Here is a 26959-nt window from a genome sequence, read left to right as displayed (position 1 = left end):
ATCAAAGTTTTCCTCACCTTTTCCCGGAGTTTCCTCTCCTTCCGCTCTTGCACAGTGGTCAGGTAATTCACTGCTGCGTATTCCAGCACCGAGAGGAAGACGAACACAAAACTGACCCACAGGTAAATGTCCACTGCTTTGATGTAGGAAACACGCGGCATGGAGGCGTTCACCCCCGTGATGATCGTGGACATGGTCAGCACGGTGGTGATCCCTGGAAAGAACCAAGAGAAATAAATGATACTGGTTGATCCAGTCCATAAGGCTACTCTCAAGAAAAATAGAACTATGCTCTACATAATGTCCTGGCAGATGTTTGATGTGAATTATTTGGTGATAAGTATCTCTCTTGCTGATGCAAAACTGCCCTTACTGCCTGCACTTTGTGCACGTGGAGGGCTGAGTTTCAAGGAACAACAGGGCAGCCACATCATTTTGCTGGGAACTGCATTTACCTCCTTCCTTAACCCCCAGAGTCAGGATTCTCTCTCTGCACTGAGACAGTTGTTCAGCTTTCCTTTAGCCAAAACTACTTCTATTTTAACACACTGCCTAGAGTTGAGTCTGCTAAGACCAGTGGTGACAAGGACTCCTGTTTCCTAACTGTACCAGCTTGTGCCCCAGGGACCGCCAGAAAGCAGCCTGACTTCTGGTCACGGCAAAAGAGGATTTGATCTAAATCACAGGCACTATAACAGATGTGCAATGAAGATAAAATTAATACTTTTAATTGTGTGGTAGGGAAGTTTTATATTAAACAGTGCAAAAGAATGGCATTATGTTTTCACCTCTAATACTTGTCTGCAGTTCGAACTGTGGGAATTAAGAAGTTTTTAAAACCACCTTCATACTACCTATATAGTTGTGTGTATGTGTAGCTGTTTGTATGTAAATATACATATGTGTGTGTGTATATGTATATGTATTTAGATAGATATAGATAAAATTGTGCAAAATAGTATATACTTTCTTTGGATAGTCATGGAGACAAAAATATTTGCAAGTTGTCAAAGCCACTTAAGTAGAGAAATGTAGCCAAAAAGCATTCATAGCTACTTCAACCTTTTCAAAGTAGTGACCTCTGCAAATACAGTTACTGTTGTTCATTTTATCATCAGTTTCTCCCTTTTTTTTTCTCCCTTTTTTTTTTTTAATAATATCCACTGAACAGATTCCTTTCAGTGGAGTAGACTCTTGGCTGCCTCTTCTCATATGCTTGCTGCAGTGCACAGCTTTCTAATTGAGACAAGGTGTGGGGCTAAAATACTGTTTCACGCTTTTAGTATTGGAAACCTTACATATTAAAATTCAGAGATTTTTCTTTCTCTAATCTTTGTATGGAGTAAACAAACAATTTCTTTTTATTCTCAGATGAAAGCATTTTCTCCAGCTCCGGCACAGAAAATGCTCCTCCTGATGGGTATTCAGATGTCCAAAAATGCAAAGTGGTGTGTGCAGGATTTTCAAGCCTTCTTCTTCCCACTCCTTCCAATGAGAGACATCCCCACTCCAGAACCCTCAGCCCCTCAACACAAGTCCCCCTTGGTTGATCAGACACATACCTGTGCAGGATACTGCTCTGGATCCAGCTCTAGGCACTGATGAAAACTGTAACAGAAGCCTTAACCTCTGTTCAGGTGCTTAAACTGTAAAACATGACCCTCACTGACAGTAGCACGTGTCTCAGCACTACAGGACTGGGCAATGGGGTAAAATCTTGGCTCATTGACTCATGAATTATGAAACCTCTCTTCTCTGCCCACTTTTCTTTTTTAAACCACAGCTCTCTCTGTCCTGAACTAAATATAGATCAGGAAGATTGCTTGGCAATGACGGACAAACTGCAAGTTTTGCAAGATATTAATCATCAAATAAGAGACAGTTGCTTCCCAAAAAAGCTTTAACCATCAAAATGACCAGTTCCCTTTCCTGCCCAAACTTTCACATTCAAAGATTTTCACACAGTCAGGATTGCTCTTACCCAAAGAGACTCTGGCAGGTACTGCTCTGCGGTCGATCCAGAAGGACACCCAGGACAACATGACCATCAGAGTGGCGGGGAAGTAGGTCTGGAGCAGGAAGAAGAAGATGTGCCGGCGTAACGTGAAGTTTATGTAGAGGCGATTGTACCAACCTGTGAGAAAGGAGGAAAGGCAGAATCAGTGAGAACAGCCTGGATGGCAGGTACAGCAAGGCAAGATCTTCCTTTTGATCTTTTGTTTCTAAAGGGCAGAAAAAAGGGATACTGTTCTTTCAAAACATGGGTTGTCCAGACAGTGGAGGCTGCATTTCAGTGAAACACAATCCCACAGGAGACAAGTGCAGGAGGAGATAGAAAAGACCCTTCTCACTAGCAGTCAGTACAGCATTAGCAGTAGCTTTAGCAATAGCAGCAAATCAGAAAAGTCCAATACCTGTGCTACTGTAGAAAGCTAGTCTTGATGTAGTGTGGAATTTTTGTATCAAAAACTGAGACAAAGAAATCTTCTCATCCGTTTTCAGAGATTCATTCCCATTTTTCCAATACAGCATCAGATCTTCATCAGTGTAAGCATCTTAGGGAAAGAAAAAAAAAACAATATAGTATGGTTTTAGCGTGGAGGAAAAAAAAAAAAAAAAGATTAATAGATCCAGAGAACAACAGAACAACAGATTAACAAACAGAAAGCCGTCTTTAACGTGAAGCAATGCCACAAAAAAAAGTTTTCTAACAACAGTGAGTGAAAATGATCTTACCATATGATATACCAGGGCAACAACAAAAACAAAACAACAGGGCATCCTGATGCGGGGAAACACATCCTCTTTTTACTCCGTGCTGGTGAAACTACAGGGCAGATGGTACTTTTCTGAGCATCACACATCAAAAATTGCAGACAAAGTATTGCTAACTCATGAGAGTAACTCAGGAAATAGCTATGGGTTAAATGGCTGAATTTAGAGGAATGGGGAAATGCAGACTCCTCAAGCTGTCTTGGAATGATAAAGGCAAAAATGACAGGTATGATTTGAAGCAAAAATCTAGAAATGTTTGAAGACCGTAAGTGAAAAACTTAAGGAGTTATTTGATACGTTCGGTGGCAGGAATGGGGAATGACGGGGTTGTCAGGATGGCTGGGTGCTGGAGCACAAGGTGTAGGAGGATGCCACAAGATCCAAAGCTGCATCAAGGGATTTTTTCCGAGCAAGTAAAAGGCAACTTTCTCATGATGAGGGCAGTCAAACATTTGAATGTGTAGCACAGAGAGGTTGTGGAACCCCTATCACTTTGCAGATGTTTAAAACCCAACTAGACACAGCCCTCAGAAAGCCACTCTAAAGTTCTCCCTGCTTTGACCACCATGTTGGACTAGCTGGTTTCATTATCAACCTAAAACTTCTCCAGTGTAAATTACCCCGTAATTCTGTGATTCTGTTGTTGCTAAAGGAAAATTTCAGTTAAATGGCTGAGAAGACCTCAAAACATTTAGACATTAGTCTTGGCACACCCTGGAGAAAGTTTACAGAACAACCATGAAAATTTTACTGTTCAAATCACTTTCTCCACAGAAAACTCCTTCCCAAAGAAGCTGACCCCAAGCCACAGAGTTTGCAGGATCACAATTATCATACATTAGCCATATTGCGGATGAAATTTAGAGAAAATCAATGATCATTATATTCTGCTTTGTGCTGTGACACTTGAAGGCACCAGCTTCCAGTCAGAGGCGATGAACAGAACATAGCTTCTCCCCCCAAATTTCTCATCAGCAAGCTGTTGAGAACCAGTATATGTTGAACACTTCTATTGACATTTTTGTGTGTGTGTGTGTTTTTTTGAAAGTGCCATCTACCAAAATTCATACAAGAATGCTTTCCTTGCAAATTCCCCTGTCTTGCAGCATAAGGCCCAGGCCAATACAAGCCAATAAGTTAATACGAATACTATCGGTGACTTTGGTGAACTTTTTTTTCAGGCTTTAAAATAGACTGTATTCTGAAACGTGTCTGGCTTATGTGAGCGCAGAAGCTCTGGAGCATGCCTAGCTAGAAACACAGGTACAACGTACAGCTTTCCAGCTCCAGAGAACACGTCTGAGAGTCCAGGGGGAAGCGGCTGAAGTCCATGTTGCACATTGCTGTCACTGTGATCCTAGAAGGCAAAAATGAGAAAGGTTGTTTTCTATGAGGAGAAATGAAGGAAGAACGTTAACACACACAGGCAATTTTACATCTTTAAAGCCAGCAAAAATCCACAAGAAAATGCCTAGCAACTCTTCAAGTACAAGGGAGATAAATTATATGCAGAAACTCCAGTGGAAACTGTAATTTCAATACCTGTCAAGGAACTAAAGCACAATCTTGGACGTTACAGTAATACTAATGTCAATACAGATATTTCCACCATGTTTTATATCCAACTATTTCCCTAGAAGGCAACAACAAAATAATAATTTCACCATTTACATTTAAGATCCCCTTATGTCCAGTTTGCTTAAGGGTTTCCTCATTTTCTCTTTGATCACTCTCCTCCATAGTCACACCAACAACAACCCAAACCTGAGGAACATGGCCAACCTTATTGCAGGCCAAAAAATTCATCTGGTATAGATATTATTAAGGCAAAAATGGTTTATTTCTGTCCTCAGACCGATTCTTTATATCTGTGTGGTGTATTTCTGTGGCAGGGGGTGTAAGATGGGTGCAGCTGTATTTCAAGGAATGAGATTTGCCTCCATTAAGTTCACATCTTAGTTAAAGAGCTGCAACAACCACAGCTCCAGTTTTTAAATCTGAGTCCACTTGTGCATGACTTTGTGTAACAAGTTTTTCAGTGGGTTGGTGAACTTGCTCTTGTGGACAGTTTTGCAGAGGAGCTCCCAGCTTAGCAGGGGCAAATCAGCTGTGAGTCATCGTTTCAGAAGCTGGCTTATTTTGGCTGTGACCATTTTCTAGATTCATTGCAGATGTCTATAAACAACTGTTATTCTGTTCAAGGGTCTGTGATCCAAAGCCTAATCTTCCCTATGTTCTCATCACCCTTGAAAACCACATGCTGTTCCTTTTAACTATGAACTAGAGCAGAGTTTTGCCATATGAGCCAAATTTAAAAACTTCTGTGTGGTACCTTTGTCCTTATCTGGTTCTAATAAAATGGACAACATCTTAGTTGAGTTGTGAGCAGTCAGACCTTTCATGCAATAAATGGCTTCCAAAGAGGGAAAGTGTTCCTAGATGTTTGGACAAGGTGGGATTTTGTAGCTCAGTAGGACTGGGCAAAATGGAGTGTCCTTATAGTGCATCTCTCTTTCTTACGCTTGTTTCTTTGTGGTTTTAATAATTTGTCAAGGGTTTTTCAAATAAATTAGAATTGTATTTGGAATATGGATCCAGTGAACTTTAGAGCACCCAGGCTTGGTGGGATATTGTCCTAATTAGGAAGATATCATATACTATGCTTATTCTTTCAAAAGAAATAACCCCCTGAATCAAATAATTAAATAAATAAATAAAAACACTTTCATAGCTTTTGAGAAATATTTTACCATAAAGTGAGTAAGTTCCAGACAGGTCCTAGAAAGGAAATCCTCATGCCATGAAACATTAAAAGGTCACTGTACATTGAGGGCAATTTTCCTGTCCTGGGGAAATGTGCTTTTGTCTGGGTTCTTTAGTTTTTCTCCTCTGGCAGTGTATTTTTCTTTGCATCTTTTTTTTCCTTTCAGATGAAGGAAATGTAATCAGCTGGGCTGTGCCTCAAGAGTCTTCCAGCCAACAAATCTACTAGAAAATTGGGGACTCCAGTGTGTCTTTAATGCTGCTGCTTCAGCTTCAGTAAACTTAAACCTTTACATCGACATAAAAACTCAAAAAAAAAAAAATCAAAAAAAAACCCAAACAACCTTTTTCCAGACAAACAGGAAGCACAATAGGATAATTATAGAGGTCACCATCTGGTACATCAGCAGCTTCCAGTTTAATCACACACTGACCCCAGGACGAACATCCCTGCTTGCCTAAGCCTTCCTCTGACTGCACAGACTTAGGGGAATGCTTCCCTCGGGGAGATTATCCTGTTACTGCCCACAGCGTGGTTTCTCGCAGCATCCTGCAAAGCATCTGGTACTGGAGATGCTGGAAACGGGGCTCTGCATCAGCTGTGGGAGCAGCAGAGTCAGCAGCAGCAGTCTTGGTGGTCGCCACAGCCACGTCGGGAGCAAAACTGACAGCAAAGACCCGGGGATTGTCCAGGAACCACAGGGCCGTGCCCTTACCTCATGCTGTAGAGGACGTGCCCATCGGGGAAGACTCGCAGCATGATGTTGTCCGTGGTCGTGTCGTGAATGAAGGACCTTTTGGAGTGCACGAAGAAGACATCCGGGACCCAGATCTTCTTCACCAGCCTGCCGTCGAAGGTCATGCTCTTGTTGGTGGTGCTGGGAAATGAGAGGCGCTCATCCTTCCAGTAGTGCCTCAGGTACAGGGTCATGGTGAAGTCCTTCAGGAAAGAGGGAGAGAACCAGAAAGAGGGCTGTCAGTGCTGCTTTTCACATCTAAAACACACCAGAAGGGAAACTCACTCCCACCAGGCAGATGAAATCCATCCCCTCTGGACTTCTGTTTATTTTCTGGAGCAATGCTCGTTGTGAATAGATAGTCCTGACAAAATAATTTCAGCCAAAACAAGACATAAAGCCACTGCACTGTAGCAGTCCTAAAGGAGACACAAACAAGCCCCAAGAGAAGCACTGCCCTGCTGGAAGGATTCTTCAATCCCGGCAAAATTATCTTCAAGGACTATGGCCCTGCGAGTATGTTGGAGGAAAACCTTTCGCAATAAGCTTAATGGTCAGGCTAAATGCTATGTAACTCATCCCTAAAAGAACTGAATTGTTGCAAACAGCAGCCGAGCGGGGGAACTGTTTTCCCCACCAAACAAGCGTATAAATAAAGCTCTCTGTTAAGCTCATTGAGGGGGCAGGAGCTGCAGCCACATGAAAGAAAACATCTGTTTGTTGATCCCAACCTGGCAGCTGCTGCTTTCAGAGCTGCATCTACTCCTTTATGCCGAGAGATCAAATACACTTTTTTCTTTATATTCCCAATTAAGCAAGTGGTTACGGGAGCTGTAGCTGTCAGTCCTGGGCAAGCAGCAGCCCAGGCTCAGATCTCTTCCTAACCACTCAGCAAATGCATTTTAAAACCACCACCACCTCCTCCTTTTGCTGACGACAAGCCACCATTTAACCCAACTTTCCATTTCAGAGGGCTTCTCTGGCAACAGTCTCACACTGCCTATGGGTTTTTCAGGAATATATCAAATATATCAATATATACACATTTGCAAAGCTGGCAGACACCCCAGCTTCCTCTCTGACCACAGTGGAGACCCACCAGAGGGTCACTTCTGCTCGCCCACATGCACATCCCCACCACAGCAGACTAGGATATTTGGTGGGATATTGTCCTACTCAGGAAAATAGCATTCTCCATCTCTGCTTCCCGAAGGGATACTGCCAGCTCCCATTCCCTACCAGACACTGGCCACCTTCCCCTTCCAACCACAGTCCCAAAAAAACCATTTCCAAACATCTCCAGCAACTGCTGCTCTCAGCAGGGCTTTGTTAGGACTGAGGACTTTGACTGGAGGAGTCAGCCTCGGGGGCTGGGGGACGAAAGCTCATCAGCTTGGCCAGAGCTGGGAAGATGGACAGCAAGGAAGAGGCACGACTGATGATTTCATAGGAGTCCGTGCCATTTACACAAGAAGGATAAAAGGGGTAAGCCCCTGGCTGTGATATGGACGGACAGAGGGACGCAGTGCCTTGGGGGCCTCCAACCGATGGGTGTTTTCTTGCAGCATGAGTCAAACAAAGCTGCTTGCAGTCACTGGCAGCTTGTTCCCTTCTGACCAGCATGCATGCTAGGTACAAACTGAAACAAGGGGGTTATTTCACAGCCCATGAGTAGGAAAGTCCCTTAGGAAACAGGTTTTGTAGAGAACCAAGAGAACGATAAATACCTGCTGGAGATACAGTGAGCATCCAGTGAGCCTTGCATTTGGCAGCACATTTTGTGTTTGTGCCATGCTCTGGGCAGCCTTGAGAGCATCCCCCACTATCACATATCACTGGTCCATCGGTGCTGGATGGACCAGTACCATTTTTAATACCACATGCTTTAACCAGCCGTGGCTGCTTTCTTGCACTGTCTTTCAGGTGCAGCAGGTTGTAGATGATGATACTTCAGTCTGGTTGCTTCTTGGCACCAAAGCTGCGGTAGGCAAAGGCTGCCTGACCAAGGCCAGCCAATTTCTAGGACCACTAACCTTCAGAGGGCTTCAGACAAGCCCTGCCTACAGTGTGGAGATGGGGAGAGCAGCCTGGTGCAGACACAGCCAGCCCAAATCCCTGCCCATGCAGACAGCTTGCTGTCCTCTCCGCAAACACCCACGCACCTGCTGGGACAGACCGCTGGAAAAAACAAACTAAGGTAACCCAGGCTGACCTTGCAAGGCATCCTTCCACCCCAAATGCAAATCAGCAACTGCTGTGGAAAGTGCTCGTCCTGCGCTGGGAAAATGGGATGCAGAGTTATTGTAGACAGCTAAGGGAAAGAGAGCTGACCTCACAACTTTCTGACGGGCAAGATTTCTGCTGAAATCAGACGCTCCTAAGAGAAAACACTGAAAGCTATTTGCTTGCACTACATAGGACTCTGTGCTGCTGTGACATTATCCTGATACATTAATGCTCCAAATCTTGCAACAGCCTTTTCCCATGCTTGCAGCTCCCTCCCACATGCTTCATTGCGTGCATCCCCCAAACTCTCTCTTTCAATAGCCAGGCAGGCAAGCCCCGTTCTTGTGATGAAGATGTAACTGCATTGCAATAGCAACCTAAAGCTCTTCCTTGAGGTCTTCATATTTTGCCTGGACACCTCCAGATAGGGCGCCCAAGAACGAGGAGGAAAGAGCAGGAGGAGGAAAGAACCAAGAACCTTCCTCTTCTCCTCTATGTTCCCCTTCCCACTTCCCTTTCAGTCTTTTTATTCCACTTCCTATATCCAAATCCAACCAAACAAAATGAAAATGCTTGCTCCTTTCACTAAAAACACCTTGAAACCTGTTGAGGGTTAAACTGCCTATATCGCTTCCTTTTTTTAAGTAATAAAAACCAAAGATACTGAATCGCAGCTGAACTCGGTGCAAATTTCGTGAACAGGGATGGTGACTGAAGAGTTATTCCCCCACACCAAATTCCAGTTGGCAGAAGTGGTTCAAGCTCCCCACTGACAGTTCCCAGCCATGTGTCCCAGCAAGGTTACTCCTAGTGATGAAGACGCAGAGGCAGCTCATTATCATCTATGATACCAATTTATTTTTCTAATGCACCTCCTTCAATCATGCATTTGAAGCAAATGAACACAAAGTTTCCCTAAGGAAGAAAGCTCTTGCAAATAGCATGGCTGACATGAACTTGACCATATACTTTCAAATATTCATGTGCAGCTGTTTAATTTTTTAGTTGTGATAGAGTCTTCATAACACTGATTATTCTCCTATTTACGGTCCCTTTTTCCTTTGTAGTTTTAATCTTTATCTGAAGGTACAGAGATAAGCCTTTAATCACCATCTGGTTTTAGCAAGTCTCTTCGTATTTGCCAAACACCGCCATCACTTTCATGTGACCAATAATCTGAAACCCGTTGAATTTCAGGTGGGAGGGACTTTTTGTGGCTAGGAATAATTGAGCCTTAAAAGAGGATTACGTACCATGTCAACCTCAGAAATACTGTCCAAACTTTCAACTTGCACATCCACCCCAACAGGAATTGCAGGGCCTGTAGGAGAATGAGATTTATATATGTAAATAACTATTCTTTTACATCATCTGCATTTAATTAGCACTACAAGGTAGCGTGCAAAACATTTCTGAGCTTATGGTATACTTTCCTGCCCATGATTATTGAAGAGGGGGCCAGGGAGCAAAGTCAGTGAATAACAGCAGTGTGAGGTCCTTGTGAAATGCTCAGTTCCCTTCCCCTTAGCATGCACTCTGTCCAGCTTGGATAAAATATCTGCATTTGTTTTTAAAAGCTGAGCCATCTCATTATAAATTTTACATCTTTACACAAGCAAATTTAGCCCCAAGAACAGGGAGCTGAGAGGGAAAAGGTGCAAGCAATGAGATCTTCCCTGTGGGTTTCTCATTTCTTAACAACACATGCCACATTAATCTCTCAAGGGCCCATCACCATTTTCATTCTTATGACCCACTGAAGGTGTTAAGAGTTTTTCGCAGCTGTTCTAAAATTAGCAACCAGAGAATTCACAAAAAGTAAATGAGCAGAAAGCAGCCCAAAATAAATGGAAAATCCTCTGCTCCTAGAAACCTTGCATCAAAATTTCACTGTAGACTGCTGCAGCTCTGCAGACACGTGTGGGACTTGCCCAGCAGAAACGAGGCATCTAAGAACTATGGTGGCCTTCATGAAGGTTTGCAAGGATGTTTAGGACTTAAATGTTGAGCCTGGTCAGAAGCTACATGGTAAGTAAGAGGGACCACAGTCCTCTTCTGGTTCTAGATCAGTATTTGCCCTGAGACTGGCATAGCAGAGCCTGCTGCATGCATTTACCTACAGCAGCATCTTCCTCAAGACCATTTCCATGCTCTGTATACACCATACACCTAAAGGCAGCTGAAGAACTGCTGTGCTGAGAAGACAGTGGACTCTTGCAAGCTGCCATCCATTTTGCTCCCGTATCTGCAGCAGTGCACACAGGCGCCTGCGCATCTCCTGGGCTTTTGAGCAGAGCCTTACGTTCTCCTCTGCTGGAGGAGAAGGGAGTGCCAGCCTGGATTCAGGAGGGAAAGGGAAAAAGCAAAGCCCATGAGACAAGGTGATTACTCCTGCTGTCCCTGATGCAGACTTTGCTGGGGCTTTGATAAGCCAGCCTCACCAAATTACAGCAGAGCATGCCGACGGTGACACCATCCCCCTTCCACACACACAGCTCACACGCTATATCTGCACGGTCCATTGGCTGGGTACAGGCAGACTGAAGAAAGCCCTGTGGAGCAGGATCAGGCTCCTCAGCACCACCAATCCCAATTTAAGTGGCTGCTGCCCCTGGCAGTGAAGCTGAAACACGGTCAGCCCAGCACTTTCAGATGACTCCTAAATGCTTACAAATGCCTGCATGTCACAGTCAGACACACTGCTGTGCACTTCGTGCTTAAAAACATGCCAGCAAACATTTGTTTTCTCCTATTCACATCTTGGTGGCATTTCTTCGAGCAGAAGAGGGTTTGCAAGAAACATTTACTTTTCACAGTCCAAGAGTGACAATTCAGGCTGGTCAAATCTGAGCAGCTGATGAGGATAAATTCCAGCTAATCAGCACTGGTGTGTTTCTCTGGAGCCCAGAGACTTCTCTGGGATTTTTCGCTCCAACACGACAAGCCCATCTTGCTCCCTTTCCCAGCTCCATTTTAGTTGCTTATACACAAGGAATCACTGGAGGCCGAGGAAATTGTCTCCCTGTTGGTATTCGGTTCTCTTTCTCCCACATAATCCCTGAAACTGGGAAAACCCACAAAGCCCTTGCCTGCATCAGGTGCTGAAACGCAGACGTGGTGTCACAACTGCTTCCAGCAGCAGGGCTGAGAAGTGCTGACGTTTTTCCTCTTTTACACAAGGCTTCAGTCTACTAGTGCTCATTTAACAGGTAGGAGCAGGTCCCCATATTACACCAGTGACAGCTTTCAGAGGAGGGTGAAGTCACACAGAGTGTGGCTGAGCTCACCAGCCCACAGAAAATTAACCCATCCAAAACCAACATCATCAGCAACAAGTGGACTATTTTCTTCTGAATCAGTGACTTGAGTCAGCTCTGGGAAAGACCTGCCAGGTGCCCAAGCTGGCCACTGGGGCCAGAGGAGACAAGCATGGGGGAAGACGAGGGTCAACTAGCCTTCTGTCTGGTGGCACTGGCTCAGCTCCTTATGAGCCAGTCCATGCCTGCTAGGCCAGGAAATGTGCCCAATTCCTACCAATCTGGCCACAGGACATGAGGGCTCATCAGCCATTGGGTTCCTTCTCAGTCTGTCATAACTCATCAGAGAGAGGCAAATCCACGGCAAAATCAGAGATCTTTTCCTTGGCACCCTTGTCACGAGTCCTCCTGACTTGCTCCTTGCCTTGGGAGGAGAAATGGCTTAGGTCCCCTGTAGCTGTGTCATTCCCAGTGTGCCATCCCACGGACAATGACCAGCACCTGACCCTTCTGCCACACCACAAATTTGTCATCTCCTGGTGTGGCCGGAGATAGCAGTGGCTTCGTTAAGTGGAAATACTGTGCCAATAGCTCTGTCCTCTTCAGTCGAGTAGTTGTGGAGGAAGATAAGCCTTAACAAGCAATTGAGTTCTCTGAGGGTTGTTTTTAAGGAGTCAGTTTATTACTTCTGGTCCTTTCAGTTCACCTAAGAAGTGACGTTACATCTCACTACAAACCCTGCCTATCTTACACCCCACAGCTTCCAGACTGCAAGAGGCACTTTCTGCGTGTGGATGCTTAATTTAGCCTTCTTTCAGGAAATTGCCAGCCATCCAAAGTCTATTTACTGCTGCAATTTCCACGCTTGACTGAGCGCTAATCATAGACTTAAAAACAGAAAGAACACCAACAACAGAAGAACCCTGCCACATTGGTATTTACTTGTCCCTCTCTTCTATTCCTTCCCTATCTGCACTTGAAGATAAAACACCATGTCCATGTTCAGAAGAGACAATTCTCTTTTTTCATGTTCCTGCAACAAATGCTCAGCTCAGCTCCTAGATAAGCAGCAGGTACCTCATTGCAAGAGAAAAGTCCAAGGTTCAGCCTGAAGCTGCCATGACAATTTATTATTTACAGTTTGTTAAAATGAAGTGAAGCCAGTGTACAGTTGAACAGTCTGGAAAGCCTTGGAAAGAAGAGACTTGAGGCTGGGTTAGGTGTGTTGTACATCAGTGAAAGTGGTTTTACTTTTTTCTTCCCTGCAATTAACTATGAATTTGATGGATGATAAAACAGGGAGTAGAACAGAGATGGAAAAATTTTTTGAACTCTGTGCTCAAACGTGAAATCCTTAACTCAGTACAAAGATGACACTGTAGAACTTACTGATCAGTGGAAATGTTTACTCTGCCTTTCTTTAGCACACTCCTACTACAAGCAGCAGGAGAAACCATTGGTTTTCCCTTCTCCCTACTCCTCTTTCAACACGTGGGGCCAAAGTGATGAGAAAGCACATAAACAGGAAGAAGGGGGTGCTGAGACTCCGAGACCTCATGGAGGAGGCTGTAACAAGAGGCTGGGCTGGGCAGAGTGAAGGACAATTCACCAATTCCCTTCACCAGGTGATGGCTATAACTGATAATGATGATTAATGCGAATGACGATTGATGCCAACTGCTGTCAGTGTTACTGCAAGGGTGAGAGGAGGAAGATGCTGGTGCTTGGGGAGCGAAAGCAAGCAGGCGGCACAAACCATCAGAGGATGCACTGTGCAAAAGGAGCGGCGTGCAGCACAAGCTAACTTGTGTAGGCAGAGAGGGGGGAGTGAGAGACAGAACATCAGGCACGCGAGGGATGTGCACTTCTCTTACTGGTACTCTGGAGGCATCCCTGCAACTCCCCCCAGTTCAGCCCACAGAGGAGATGATTCATAAAGTTTGCACTTGCTCAGGTTGTACGGTGTCTGCAAACTAAACTGTTTGACCACATGGGCTCCAGGTTCTTCCCCAAATTCCTCACCAAAAGGATGCCATAAAGGATGACTAAACTGACAAAATCTCTTTATTGGAAGGGAGCAGAGGATGAGGAAGGTGTGAATGGGAAGGGAAAAGAATAGCTGAGATTGCACCTGGCACACTGAGCAGGTATACAGAGGACAAGTAACTTGGATTATAGCACCAGAAGGAAAAAAGTCTTCACCAGCTAGTGTTTACTTGTCATACACAATATTTTGTCTTTTTTTTTTTTTTTTTTTTCTTCAGAGAGAGGAAAGACAAAGGGATCAGCTTGGAGATCGCAAGCAGGAAAAGACCTGGACAGTGTGACACTGGAAGAATCTCAAAGCTCAGGTTCCTGTCTAGCACAAGTGCTGCTGGGCAGGAAGCTAAATGGATCCATTGCAAAAGTGGTGGATTTAGCTGAAAAGAGAAAGCAAGGCTGCTTTGCTCAAAGCTCAGCAAAGTTTGCAGAGCATGTTGAAGGGTCTCTGAGAAGCGTCTGCCAAATTAATGGAGTTATTCAAATTAAACATGAGTTCAAGTATTTATAGATCAAGGTCTAGGGATAAATTGTATAACCTTGACATTTCTTCCAGAAAAAGCACACATATCAACATCAGTCATCTCCATCACTGTCCACAGCAATATCTTGCATAACACAAATCCTAATTCAGCAGGACTGATACAGCCAGAAAGAAGAAGAACAAAAAAAAAAAAAGTCAGGCTCTTACTTACAATACAGAAATGAACCCATCTATCCACCTATAAAGTATTCCCCTTGCATCTCAAACACAGCACAGTGGCAGCTTCTAAGCAACCTCAAGACACTCATGCAAGTCATTAGCAAATTTGACAATATTAACATCAAAAATTGAAAATTAGACATCATCTTTTTGAAGAAGATATTTACATTTGCCCGTTGAGAGCGGATTTAAGTGACCTGCAGCACAAATTGAGGCTGATGAGAGCACTTAGCATTTACTTGTGATATGTCTTCTCCTGTGAAGACAGGCTGAGGGAGCTGGGGTTGTTCAGCCTGGAGAAGAGAAAGCTCCGGGGAGGCCTCATAGGGGCCTTCCAGTACCTACAGGGGGCCTCCAGGAAAGCTGGGGAGGGACTCCGTCAGGGAGTGGAGTGATAGGGCAAGGGGGAATGGCTTTTAATTAAAAAAAGGTAGGTTTAGATTAGACATTGAGAAGAAATACTTCACTCAGAGGGTGGTGAGGCCCTGGCACAGGCTGCCCAGAGAAGCTGTGGATGCCTCATCCCTAGAGGTGTTCAAGGCCAGGCTGGATGGGGCTTTGGGCAACCTGGGCTGGTGGGAGGTGTCCCTGCCCACGGCAGGGGGCTGGAATTAGATGTCTGTAAGGTCCCTTCCCACCCAAACCATTCTGTGATTCTATGATATGACAGAGCACCATTACACCCCATCACTGTAGATGTACACCTTCAAAAACTGCCCCAGTAACATCTTATTTCTCTAAATTCCCTCATGACATTGTCTTTGCCTCATGCCAAACTTGGGTGTTAGAAGGACACTGAGGAGCCAGCCTGTCAAGGTGTTTGTGGCTTTAAAGGCCTTTATTTCTTTGCCACGCTCACAACCTGATATCCTGAGGACCAGTGGTGAGAGCACTCCCTCATTTCTCTTCCCTCTGCAGAAAGGTGCTGCGTTTTGTGACCTACTTTCAGCAAAAGCCACTAAACGTTCAGCTTAGGTGCTGTCTGTAGCAAAGATCCAATACAGAAGACCTTTACAGAAGACTCCCTTTGCACCTGCATTCAGCGGTCAGATGAGGAGAACGGCCAACCCAAAGCTCAGACATAAGCCACCATTTTGGGTGGGTCAGTGGTCAGATGAGGAGGACAGACCAACCCAAAGCTCAGACACAACAAGCCACCATTTTCGATGGATTCTGACACCAAGATGATTTTGTGGCTTGATTCACCTTGCAAAAACTCCCATTTGAATTCCAAACTCTGTCCCGGGTTACACAGAACATCCAGTCTGGGGCTAACCTCTCGAGGGAGCACAGAAAGTTTCCACAAGTCCCGTTGAGGAACAACTTCAGAAGGTGTCTAATGTCAAAGCCTGTCACATCCCAGCGTCTCAGCCCCTAAAACCACCCACTGAGGAGCAGGAAGAAAGCTGCAAAGGGCCAGTCATTTCCCCACACAGCAGAAGCAGGCACTGGCCACAAACATGATGTTTATTTTTTTTTTTAACGCTGTTAAAAAAAATGTTTTTGGAAGATTGGGGGAAACGTGCCAACCACCGTGAAAAATGCCTGGAGACAGTTTTCCCCTCTTGTTATGAGACTAAAGCTTTGTGACATCTCTTTCATTTATCTCTTTGGCAGTGTTTTCAAAGGCTTGGTGTGTTTCTCTGAGACGGTCTCTCCGTCCCCTCCTCTATCTGTGAAGGACTGAGGCAGACTTAGGCCCCAAGATAAAAATATCTACATGTGAAACAAGCGGGTTTGAGACTTTTTTCTGCTGCCAGGGATTTTGCAAATGCCTGAAGTCTTATAAATGTTCCTAAGAGATCCACAGGCTGTAAAAGTCTTCAGGGTTCCTGCGTGTTTGTGTATACATAACACACGTGTGTGTGTATTATGTCTGGGGCCTTCATGCACCCAGCAGCTGCCACATGGCTCGCCGATGGCCTGTCACTGAGGGAGAGGTGAGTTTTATTCCAGCCCTATGGTGTCAGTGTTCGTGACACAAACCCCAAGTGAACGGATGATGCTTCATTCATCCCACCCTTCATCCGTCCTGATGGAAATACTGCCCACAGAGGGCAGCGAGGACAGGCCGATGGTAGGCTATCAGGCTACGAAGAAATGTGATAAAAGTACAGCACGGGGCTGCTCCTAGGCAAAGAAGATACAGCTATTTTAAGTATCATCTAAAGCTGCTTATTCACAAGCTCCCTGTAAAATATGAGATGTCATAGATGAAATGCTTAAAATGGATGTTCAAGGAAGGCAGCAAAACAAACATTTACATAATCTTTAAATATTAATATTTGTAAATAATACCTGAACATCTGCTAGCTCGTACAAGGTCACTGACATGGAGATAACTCCCCAAGGGTCAAACCACACACAGTCTATTTTAGGCTATGGAGACTACTTTGAGCACCAGCAAAGCAAAAATCTTTGTCATTTACCACTGTACCCAATGGCCTGCCTCTAATGGGCTGAGAGCAGGCGGGACAGCGATGCTCACTGGGCTGTTAACAACACAACTTACACAACGCTTGCCTGCTCGCTGGCTCTTCACAAAAGGTAGTCGTTCTTGAAAAGCCTTTCGCTTTCCTCTAATGCTTTTCTTCTGTTTCGTCTCGCACAGCCTGGTCACAGCTGTGTTGGGCTGGCTGCTTGCTGGCTGCCCTCTGCAGACCAGCAAGAGTCACCGTGGGCATGATAATGCAGCTACAGGCTCCATCCCCTTTTTAAAGCTCAGTCATGAAGTTGTAGGCTGATCCACCAAAAATTTTGGAGGCTAACAGCAATACATTATTTCACCAAGCTTCAGAACCATCACATTTACAGTACTGGAAATTTTTGATGGTCTAACATCACTCACAATTTCCTTATGATGTTATTTGTTTGTTTTTTCCAGTTGAGCTGCTTTTTCCCACTTGGAACTTAACATCACAGCAGCTCCACTGGGACGGACTCTCCGTTAGGCCATGGTGCCTGAGCTGCCCTCAGAGAGCAGAAGATGTCTCAGGGCAGTGGCCAGTTGCAGTCACACGTGTCCCACGGGCTCTTCTACACCACTGCTGCGGTACAAAGGCCTTCTTTCCACGTGCAGGTCCGACTACTTCAGTTTGAGTGGCATTACTGCAGCAAAAAACTGAAGGAACTCACAGTGCATAGCAAAACACCCCGTGTTAATGTCTGCTTGGTGTCAGCTGAGCACAGAGATAATCCTCATGGGCTCCGTGACACTGAAAAACAGTAAAAATGTGATATTTGCAGAAGTACTGTGCAGTGATGACACTGGACATGAAAACCTACACCATCAGCACAGCAGAACAAAACCCCTCATCTTCCCCTAGGGTCCCAGCATGGCTGAGGTTGGAAGGAACCTCTGGGGGTCATCTTGAACATGCCCCTGCTCCAGCAGGGACACCCAGATCAGGCTGCCCAGGACCACGTCCAGGTGGCTGTTGAAGGTCTCCAAGGAGGGGGCTCCAACACCTCTATGGGCAACCTGTGCCAGTGCTCCGACTCCTGCGCAGTAAAGAAGGGCTTCCTCGTGTTTAAATGCTGGCTCCTGTGTTCTAGTTCGTGCCCATTGCCTCTTGTTTGGCCACTAGGCGTCACTGAGATGAGCCTGGCCCCTTCTTTGCACCCCCCCCTTCAGGTATTTCTATACATTGATGAGATCCCCCCTGAGCCTCCTCTTCCTCAGGCTGAACTGTCCGAGCTATCAACGTTTTCTCATTGAAGGAGGTGTTCCAGTCCCTTCATCACTGGGATGCTCACAGCATCCCAATCTCTAATGATTTGGGTTTCTAACATTTTTGAGGCATGTGCTTTGAAGCTCTTCTCTGCTGTCTGGACCACTAGAAATATTTTCTCTATATATATTTTTGTGTCTTTGTTTACCAGTGCATGGTTCTGTCCACCCAGCACCTACAACTGCATACAACCTGGCTGGAGAGGAAATACCACCACTGAGCCATGATCTCTTTCCCTAACCAGCTGGTGGAGAGACCCACCTTAAGCAGCACGTGCAGCCACCTCTAAAGGAGCTGGGATGCCCAGTGCCTCCAGAGCCAGCTCCCAGACCTTAGCCCGGAGGTGGATTTGCATGTCTGACTTTGTCACCAAACCCCCCAGGGGAGATTTCCCTATATTATACCCCGAGAACAATTTAAGGCAAACTTCTACTTGGGAAATAGCAGATCGAGTTTACTACTGGTTATTTAGAGCCACCTCCAATGGGCAGACTGGAATGCCACTTGCTAGTAAAGTACAGAGAAAAAAAAAAGAGAAATCTGCTGATGATGGATTTTGAACTCTGGAGTTTGGAGAAACACAAACTGTGAGCATGGGGACAGCGCTGTGCTGTCAGATCAGCACATCAGCTCTATGGGATGGCAAGCATCTCTTCTCCAGCACAAACAGGCAGGTCAGAGAAGCTCTGTTCTAAACAGCAGGCGGATAATACAAATTCCCGTGGGACCAGCTGGACAGGGGAACATTGTGCTTCCTTTGAGAAGGCTGATGACAAAGGACGCAGTATCAGCCATTCAGCAAAAGCTTTAGAAAGCTGTCCTTAGCTGTGGAGAGTCTTGGTTATTGATCTAATCAGAAAAGGAGGCCAAGAAGGATTTTCTTGCTGGTGTATTACCACATTTTTCATTCAAGTACATTTTCTGGCACTCTCCTACATCTGCAGTAGCGACCTCCTACATCTGCGTAGTGACCCTAGAAAGATCAGGAGAGCACGTTCCAGTAGCTGGATACAACACAAGACAGAAGCAAAGGTGATGGAGGCCTCCCTACTGACCTTGTGGCTGCTCTTGTGGAGTCTGAGACAAGATTTTGTCTGGACAAAAATACTTCATTTTTTCCTAGCAATGTGACCCACCTAACGAGCTCGTTACTGCAATTCGACCAAGACAACTGGGAAGCTCATTGTGACTTCACAACTACAAGTGGACATTAAAACCTGCAGCTTGGTTATCTTCCCAAAAGAGAGAAATACCTTTTAGGAAGACTCCGGGGAACACCAGCAAAAGGAGCTTGCATTAGCAGCAGGAAGGAGTGCAGCTGCATGGAGCACAGAAGGCGATGGGGAGGAGGTGAGGCCCCTCTGAACCACCTGGAGGTATCTCCTGAAACCACCCACATCCTCCCCATTCACACGGTGTAAGGGAGAGCCATCTGGTCACAGGCATTATTATTATTATTATTTTTAATAATTGAGCATGAAATTAACAGCAATGCTTTTTTTTCTCACCTCCAAAAGCCGGCCGCATGGTGAAGTCATGGTCATCGACCCTGAGAAGCTGCTCCGTCTTTCCTTTCCGAGTTTTGGTCACGTCGTGGTTCTTCTTATAGATGTGGCTGGAAGAGAGAGCAGCGGCTGATTTCCCCCTGGCAGGTTTCACGGTCCCTGCTAAGGCTGTCAGCAGGAGGTGCAGCTTCGTGGGAGCAGCCCCAGGGAGGGAAGCACCGCTGTGACTTGGATAGGTACCAGTGCTACAGTACCATGAGAAAGCTGATTTTTTGGTAGGGGTCACACAGTGCCATACGTTATTCTGGGGCTATCTGCCCCATGAGTATCGGCTGCTGGTGCAGACACAGAGCTTTTTCTTTTGGCTTTAAACAGTGACAAAATCACCCATTTCCCTCCGTGGCAGCAGGAAAATAGAGTTTTTATGTAAAGAAGTCAGCAAGATACGCTTCATTTTTCTGAATATTTGGGGGGAGGTGTAAAATAATCGACTTTTTATTTGAAGATCAGAGATTATATGAGGACAATAGAATAAGGACGAAAGCAAGCCCCTGATAAAAGCCACTGAAGTGGCAGAAGTGGATAAGTAAGCAGCAGGCAGATGCTGCTTGCACTTTCAGAAAACCCCACTCAGCAGCCCTGGCCGTGCCCCAGTGGTGCAGGAAGGAGGGCTTGAACCATTAAATTCCTCAACCCCATTGCTCGGGGGGCATAAGATCTGACACAGCTGTAAATATTGACACAATTAGCCACGTGTCAGCCACTTACTGAAAGTGGCTTTTATTTATTAAAAACAATAAATAAAAAGAACTATATACAAAGGGGTTAAGATGCATTCACCTGTGTGGGAGGAATATTACTGTCTGATAAGGAACAAACATCTTGGAGGAAAAAATGAAGGGACTACTCTAACAGGTACAAAAAGTGAGAGTAAATTAGGATTTCAATCTTGATCAAAAATTCAGACCTTACAAAACAATCTCCACTCTTATAAACATGGCTGTGGGAAGCCTGTGCATGTGCTCAGGAGTCATTAAAATACAAATCATGATGCATTTTTTGGAAAACCCAGGGCTGCTGACAAAGCACTCCACCCTGCTGCTCCTGCAAGTTGTCATCGATGAACGATCGTACCGTGTCTGCTCAACTTTAACCACCGTGGAAAGACGCCATAGTGGTGAGACACTGCCCAGTGCAACCTCTCCATCCAAAGAGTGAAAAATAAACAACAGGAACAAAGCAATAAACACTCCGATAAAACTTTGGATCACATGCTGTACAAAAAACGCTGACAGCATCATAAGGCCATCGTGTAAATCGATGGCACAGCCTCCCGGAAGCACCAGGCTCCCATCAACCCATTTAAAACCATCAAAGGGCACACAGGAGTAGCAAAGAAAACTCTGGGGGCAGAGGGGCTGGGGACCCGGGCAATGTTTTAGGGAGAACGCGGAGATATTCAGGAGCTTCTTGAGAAAGGGGTTGTGTTTAACAGCCACCACACAATCACCAGGTCCTGCCCATCCCTGCACTGTACCTCTTGGATGATTCAAAATTTACAGATGTAGAGGTCTGTCATTTAATTACGAATCCATTTAAACCTTTTACAAAGATTTTTAATAGAGTAAATCCAGTGCTCACTGTCTTTAACATATCTGATTATAGGTTTGCCAGGGTTTCTTTCTGCTTTCTTTATATGCTTTCTGTAGTCTATGACTGTTCATTTAAAGCCACCCACCTTCTTTGCACTTTTTTTCCCAGGCTTTTCATATATAATTTTATTGCTTGTTTACATTTCACTCACATGGGATGAGCTCAATAAAATTGCCTTTGCAAGTTCTTGTTCTTGTTTATAGGAAAGAGAAGGGGACAGGCTTCTCATTAAGTTTCTGTGAAAGATTCTCCATTATTGCCCTACGTTTATTTACATTTTCCTTTCTAACCACTTTTGCCCATAATTGTTCCCAACTGTGTAAGGTAGATCCTCTCCATGTTGCCAGACACACCAACCCAAATTAAATTTTGATGGCACAAGACGCATCACACACAACAGCTTAGCAGGATTCAAGCAAGAGCTGGGCACCCATGCGGACATTCGGGACTTTTCAGAATAAGATAAAGAGCTTTAAAAAAGTGGAAACAGTCTTTGCGTTGCAGGGCATAAGGCAACCACTTAAAGTGGAGAGGCTGAAAGTAAATTTAAGAAGTAAATTTAAGCGCTGGTGTGGCACAAGCGCCTGCACCAGGGCTTCGGAGGGATCTGCACCTCCCTCTGTGGAATTTAACGTTGACTTTTGCCACAACGAGATGGTAGCTCGTGGTCACAGCGTGCTGGTTCCTCTTATCCTATTTCCTACCGGGATTTGGAAAACTATTTTACGGTTTCAGTGATTATTATTTTTTTAAATAAAAATAAAGCTGAAGGCTTAATTTACTTTGTGTAGGAGCTGCAGCAACCCAGCACCAGGAGAGGCACAATACCTCCTGTTTTTCTAACTCACACACATACGGCTGCTGCGAAGTTCTCCTGGAAGACGGAAAGGGAAGTACAGTGGAAGTTTATGTCTGCCATAACAACAGACTCACCCCTCGATTAGCACCCCACATTTACTCGCTCCATTATGCTGCACGCCCCACGTAGATGTGCACGGTCACATGCCCAACACATCAGCAGCTTAGGACTCTGCATTTTTGCTTGGCAATAGGAAGAACGTTTTTTTAACCATAAATAAATAATAATAATAAACCTGTTTTATCACTGTTCATGTTTTTAGTTTATTAAAGGTGATTACACAATACTATCCATTCTTGTTTGTTCTCCACAACAATAAATCAAGATTTTTTTGGAGTCTCCTTCTCTGGAGATATTCAAGGCCCGTCTGGACGCCTACCTGGGCAGCCTGCTCTAGGAAACCTGCTTTGGCAGGGGGGTTGGACCTGATGATCTCTTGAGGTCCCTTCCAACCCTTACGATTCTGTGATTTAAAAATATATATATATTAAAAAAAAAATGTACCCGCAATCCTTCACTCCTTGCCTCCTCCTAATCCATTCAGCCCAAACCCAAGCCCAAATCCATTCAGCAGAGGGTGAAAGTCACAAGGACATTTCACGCAGACTTGCTCCCTTGCAAGGCTGAAAACACTCAGCCTTTTATTTTGGCTATTTCAGGGCAGGGCTATCCAATCTGCCTGCCTCTCCCCGTGCCCCTTGCCAGTTAAGGTGTCATCTTTGGCTCATGGAAACAAAAAAATATCACACGCCTTCCTCCTTGTGACATCAGTGCAAGTTGCCCCTGTGTCAGCAGAAGCTGAAGCAAACCAGCATGGTTAATTGCAAAGCTGCAGCACTGCGATAATGCTCATTTTTCCAGTGCCGAAAGGCTGCTTGGGTGGCGAGCACTGCACAGGGCCAAAGGGTGCAGCTACGGGGACCCACCAGCAGCCTCTTGGCATGATCAGCACACCGCTTGTCTCGGGGGGCTGCTGCTTGGAGCAAGCTTTGTGCTGCTGTGCCCTGGTGGTCGTCTTCTGCTTCTGGGCCCCAGCCTAAGGCTGGTGGTGTAGCGTGCCCAGAAAATTTAATGAAATACTCCAAGTCGCTAACTGCTTCCAAAAATCTTGGTAGGAGGTCTTTAGCTAACAGAAGTTGAAAGCAACTTCTGGCTCAAACACAGCCTTTCTGCTGGCTGAAACGTGAGGCAGGGGTGCAGGAGTAAGGGAAAGGAGAGCAGCTGCTCCTTGAGGAAGCATTACCCATTCAGCACGCTGAATGAGGTCCCCTTCCCACAGGAAAAAAAAAAAAAAAAAAACAACACATCACAGAATTTAACATCAAGCAAAAGAAAAGATTAAGATGCACAGGCAACTGTTAAGTTGGCATTTCTTAATTTGGGTTCCAAACTTCACAGCCATAGCTCTGCCACAGCGTGTTCCCCTCCTGCGGAGGCGCAGGCTCAACAACTTCTCCGTACGCACTAAAGAGACACCCAGAGCCGGATGGAGCAGCGAAGCCAAGCACTCAAAGATCCCTGGCAAGAACCTCTACAAAGTGTTCAAGCAGTGAAGGGTAGGCCTGCACTCATGCAGCTCAATTAAGAGTCTCAAAACAATATAAAAAGCTTCAAAGCAGGTTGATGTATCACATTAAAAGGCACAAAATACCAAACTTCTCAAACACAGACTCCCAAACACAGGAATAAATCTTCTTGGCTAAGTCACTAGTGTAAAATAAATCTACTATATTCCTTACGGTAAGCCATCGAGAGAAATACAAAGCAGAAGATGTGATGCAGTTATTAAATAAGGATGCTGTTCTCATTTCTCTTACACGATTAGAAAACCAGCATGGGAACAGGTTGTTATTTGCTTTTACTAGAACAGGCCACTGTTCATTGCTGACTTAGACGCTATTTATTATATGAAACTGGAAATTTAAGGTATCTATGTCACTGCTCCATACACTTGTTTTGGTAGTATTACAAAATTCTCTGTATTTAAAATGTCATTCACATTTGCCACTTCCAAATATTTGATTTTATATACTTCTAAATAAGTACATTGTTTGCACAGGAAATGTAAATATATATATCAGGCATATAGTTCTCCTTAGGTTTTACCTGGCTGGAAAACTGATCGTTAAAATCATCTCACAGGAAATGAAATATTATCAGTCATTCCTTACAGTAAATTCATCTATATAAATAAATTTAGCAGCACTTTGAACTCCACTCTATTACAGCTTCCCAAAAACAATGGGACTGTAGAAATTGTACATTACTTTGCTGCATTTAAATAAAGTAAAAAATACTCAAATAAATTATTATGCCAGAGAATAGTGTTGCTTCTGGATAAAGTCACGTTTAGAAGGATACACACTATTTTGTTACTTCAAAGTAGATGATCTCTACCATATGTGAATGGTTTGAAAGAAAACGCTCATCTTGACTTCCCCATATTTCACAGAAATAGAAAAAAAAAATCAGAGTTAAATAAAAGATTTCATCCAATAATTGAGATTCTGTTAAAATCATTGGCAAAACTTCAGACGGCTTTCAGGTTTCAGGATCAGGCCCTAGTTGTTTCAGCTTAATAACATTTATGTCACTAAAAGCATATATACTACTGTATTTTTCAAAAAGCTGTATAAATCTAAGAACACATTAGGGACTCTCTGCTTTCAGTTGTATCACAACATTTCTTTGCAATGTGTGCAAGTACTAACACTCCCTCTAAAATAAAAAAAGTTCAGTGTAATGCAGAAAAAAAAAAAACACACCAAAATAAATAAAAAGATGAAGATTTACGGCCATAGAGAAGCCATTTAATAAGGATTAACCCAATTTTATTTTTGAGCCCTTAGAACAATGAACAGTCTTGTAAGATATAATTGCCCCTGGATGACATAACCACAAAAAAGGATAACATCCTTTGGGCTGTCTGGCAGGTTTGGAAGATTATCTTTTCTAATGTAAACCTCTGGTCAAATCTCAGCAACGTTAAATCTAATAAAGTTTGCCAAGACCTTTAACTCTTTCTTGTGCATTTGCTTGATTTTGAAATATACATTTTTTTAATTTCCACGCAATTTTTCAAAATACATTTAGAATTACTGCTGGGTAATTTTCTGTGTGTTATTAATGCCGTGCATGCTAAGCAACACCTCAAGTCGTTAGGTGACAGCACAAGTGAACATGAGCAGCGCAGGCAGTCCAGCAGACAGCAAACAGCCTCCTCTGGAAACACTTGCAGTGGTCGGATGCTGAAGAACATGCGGATTTGAACATCTCTGTTCATTGTTCATGTTCAGCATCCCTGAATTCTCTCTGCAGCTGGGCTATTCACACACCTCTGAGATCACCTTCGCCACAAAGCACGCAGAAGTTGTCAAGGCATCTGCAAAACCCGCCTCATTAACTGCATCCTTGTACAGTTAAAAGTGAATATGGTATCAAAAACTATTCAAAAATGTTATTTGTGAAGCTGTTCTCACTATACACACAGACAGCCTGACAGGGCAGTTTTTAGGACTGTGCAATAATGTACTTTTACACTGCGGGAAGAGAAACATAGGTATTATAATAACCCGTACCTGGCTTTCTGCACCTCTGGCTGGCTTGTCCACCTCCTCCTCCTGTGCTTCCTGCTTTCCACGAGAAGAACCAAGCAAAAGATTAACAAAAGGAGTTTTGCGAAATAAGGCATGCTGCTGGAAACGGTTAGACACGCCGTGCCGCCGTAAGCTGCCGTGGCACGCGTCCCCCCGGCTCTGAACATCGAACTGCCGCTAATTCCAGCATCGCCTGGCTGCCAGCGATCAGCAGCAGAAACGCTGCGCTCCCGATTTCATATTTCAGACAGGCTTTCAAGAGCTTCTCCCTCGGAGCTTTCCCCTCGCCACTTGCTTAACGATTGGCCATCGCTCCCAAAGTTTGCTTCACCGAACATTTCCACTGGGTCCTAGAGGATATTTGCTAAAGCCATTACATAAAAACTGCAATTCGGCACGCCAGCTTTTTGCTCAATCCCCTAATCTCAGGACAGTGCTATCCTTCTGCCAGACTGTGTAAAACCATGCTGTCCCTTTTCATTAGGCTTTCCAGATTTCCTGTTCGCTCGCATGGTGACTTTTCCAACTGGGAAGCGACTGTGCCATCACATTTCAGCTAAGTATGTTTCACAATGCTATACGTATTGTCATGGTTTTACACCAGCGGAGATTTTATTGTCCAGTTTAGTCAGTCTGGCTGTTTATGCTGTTGAAGACAAAAGATGAGCTATTTCCACTGAAAATGATTTTATTTATTGTTAACTTTTAGGAAAAATTAAAAAAAAGAAGCCCCCAAGTACTTATACATGCAATGGACTCTTCACATAAATTCATGGCTACCATTACTATTTATGTTTTTCAAACAAATATTGGTACAATGAGGTATTTTGTTTTAAATACAAAATTGAAATAAAGCCGAAAAGCTCCAAAGCAGCTCTTTTATTAACCACAATGGAGAAGCAGTTTTCAGAAACCATTGTAAGTTTTTTTTTTTTTTTTTCTCCTAACAGCACCTCCACAGACGGCCTCTCTGCAGAGGACTTATCTGCCCTGGTCACAAGAGGTGTGAGGAACAGGTACAAGAGCAGCAATCTGACTGGAACAGCAGCGTGGCTCTAGGAAAAGAAATGTGCATTCAGAGCAAAGCTTCCCGAGGAGCAGGAAGGCCAAAACC

At 44.4% G+C, this 26959-nt stretch overlaps 1 protein-coding gene across 3 annotated transcripts in view; it reads right to left on the bottom strand.

Moving 5' to 3' along the window:
- LOC106035345 (gamma-aminobutyric acid receptor subunit rho-2) overlaps positions 1 to 26859 on the bottom strand; it is a 36424-nt gene extending 9565 nt beyond the window's left edge. The window contains exons 1-8 of one of the 3 annotated variants that reach the window (XM_048049480.2): positions 25828 to 26859; positions 19741 to 19847; positions 9755 to 9822; positions 6255 to 6478; positions 4050 to 4132; positions 2415 to 2555; positions 1982 to 2134; positions 18 to 214 (exon numbers count right to left, since the gene is read on the bottom strand). In XM_048049480.2, coding sequence (XP_047905437.2) covers positions 18 to 214; positions 1982 to 2134; positions 2415 to 2555; positions 4050 to 4132; positions 6255 to 6478; positions 9755 to 9822; positions 19741 to 19847; positions 25828 to 26012 — 1158 coding nt within the window. In that variant the 5' untranslated portion in view covers positions 26013 to 26859. Of the gene's footprint in view, positions 1 to 17; positions 215 to 1981; positions 2135 to 2414; positions 2556 to 4049; positions 4133 to 6254; positions 6479 to 9754; positions 9823 to 19740; positions 19905 to 25827 lie in introns of those variants that run through there. The other 2 variants (XM_066994539.1, XM_066994540.1) reach the window with 2 other exon arrangements.
- Between the last annotated feature and the right edge of the window lie 100 nt (positions 26860 to 26959).

The sequence above is a fragment of the Anser cygnoides genome, chromosome 3 (genome assembly GCF_040182565.1).
Source record: "Anser cygnoides isolate HZ-2024a breed goose chromosome 3, Taihu_goose_T2T_genome, whole genome shotgun sequence".
Taxonomy (NCBI): domain Eukaryota; kingdom Metazoa; phylum Chordata; class Aves; order Anseriformes; family Anatidae; genus Anser; species Anser cygnoides.
Note: the sequence above shows the minus strand (reverse complement) of the source record. Positions and strands in the feature narration are given on the sequence as shown.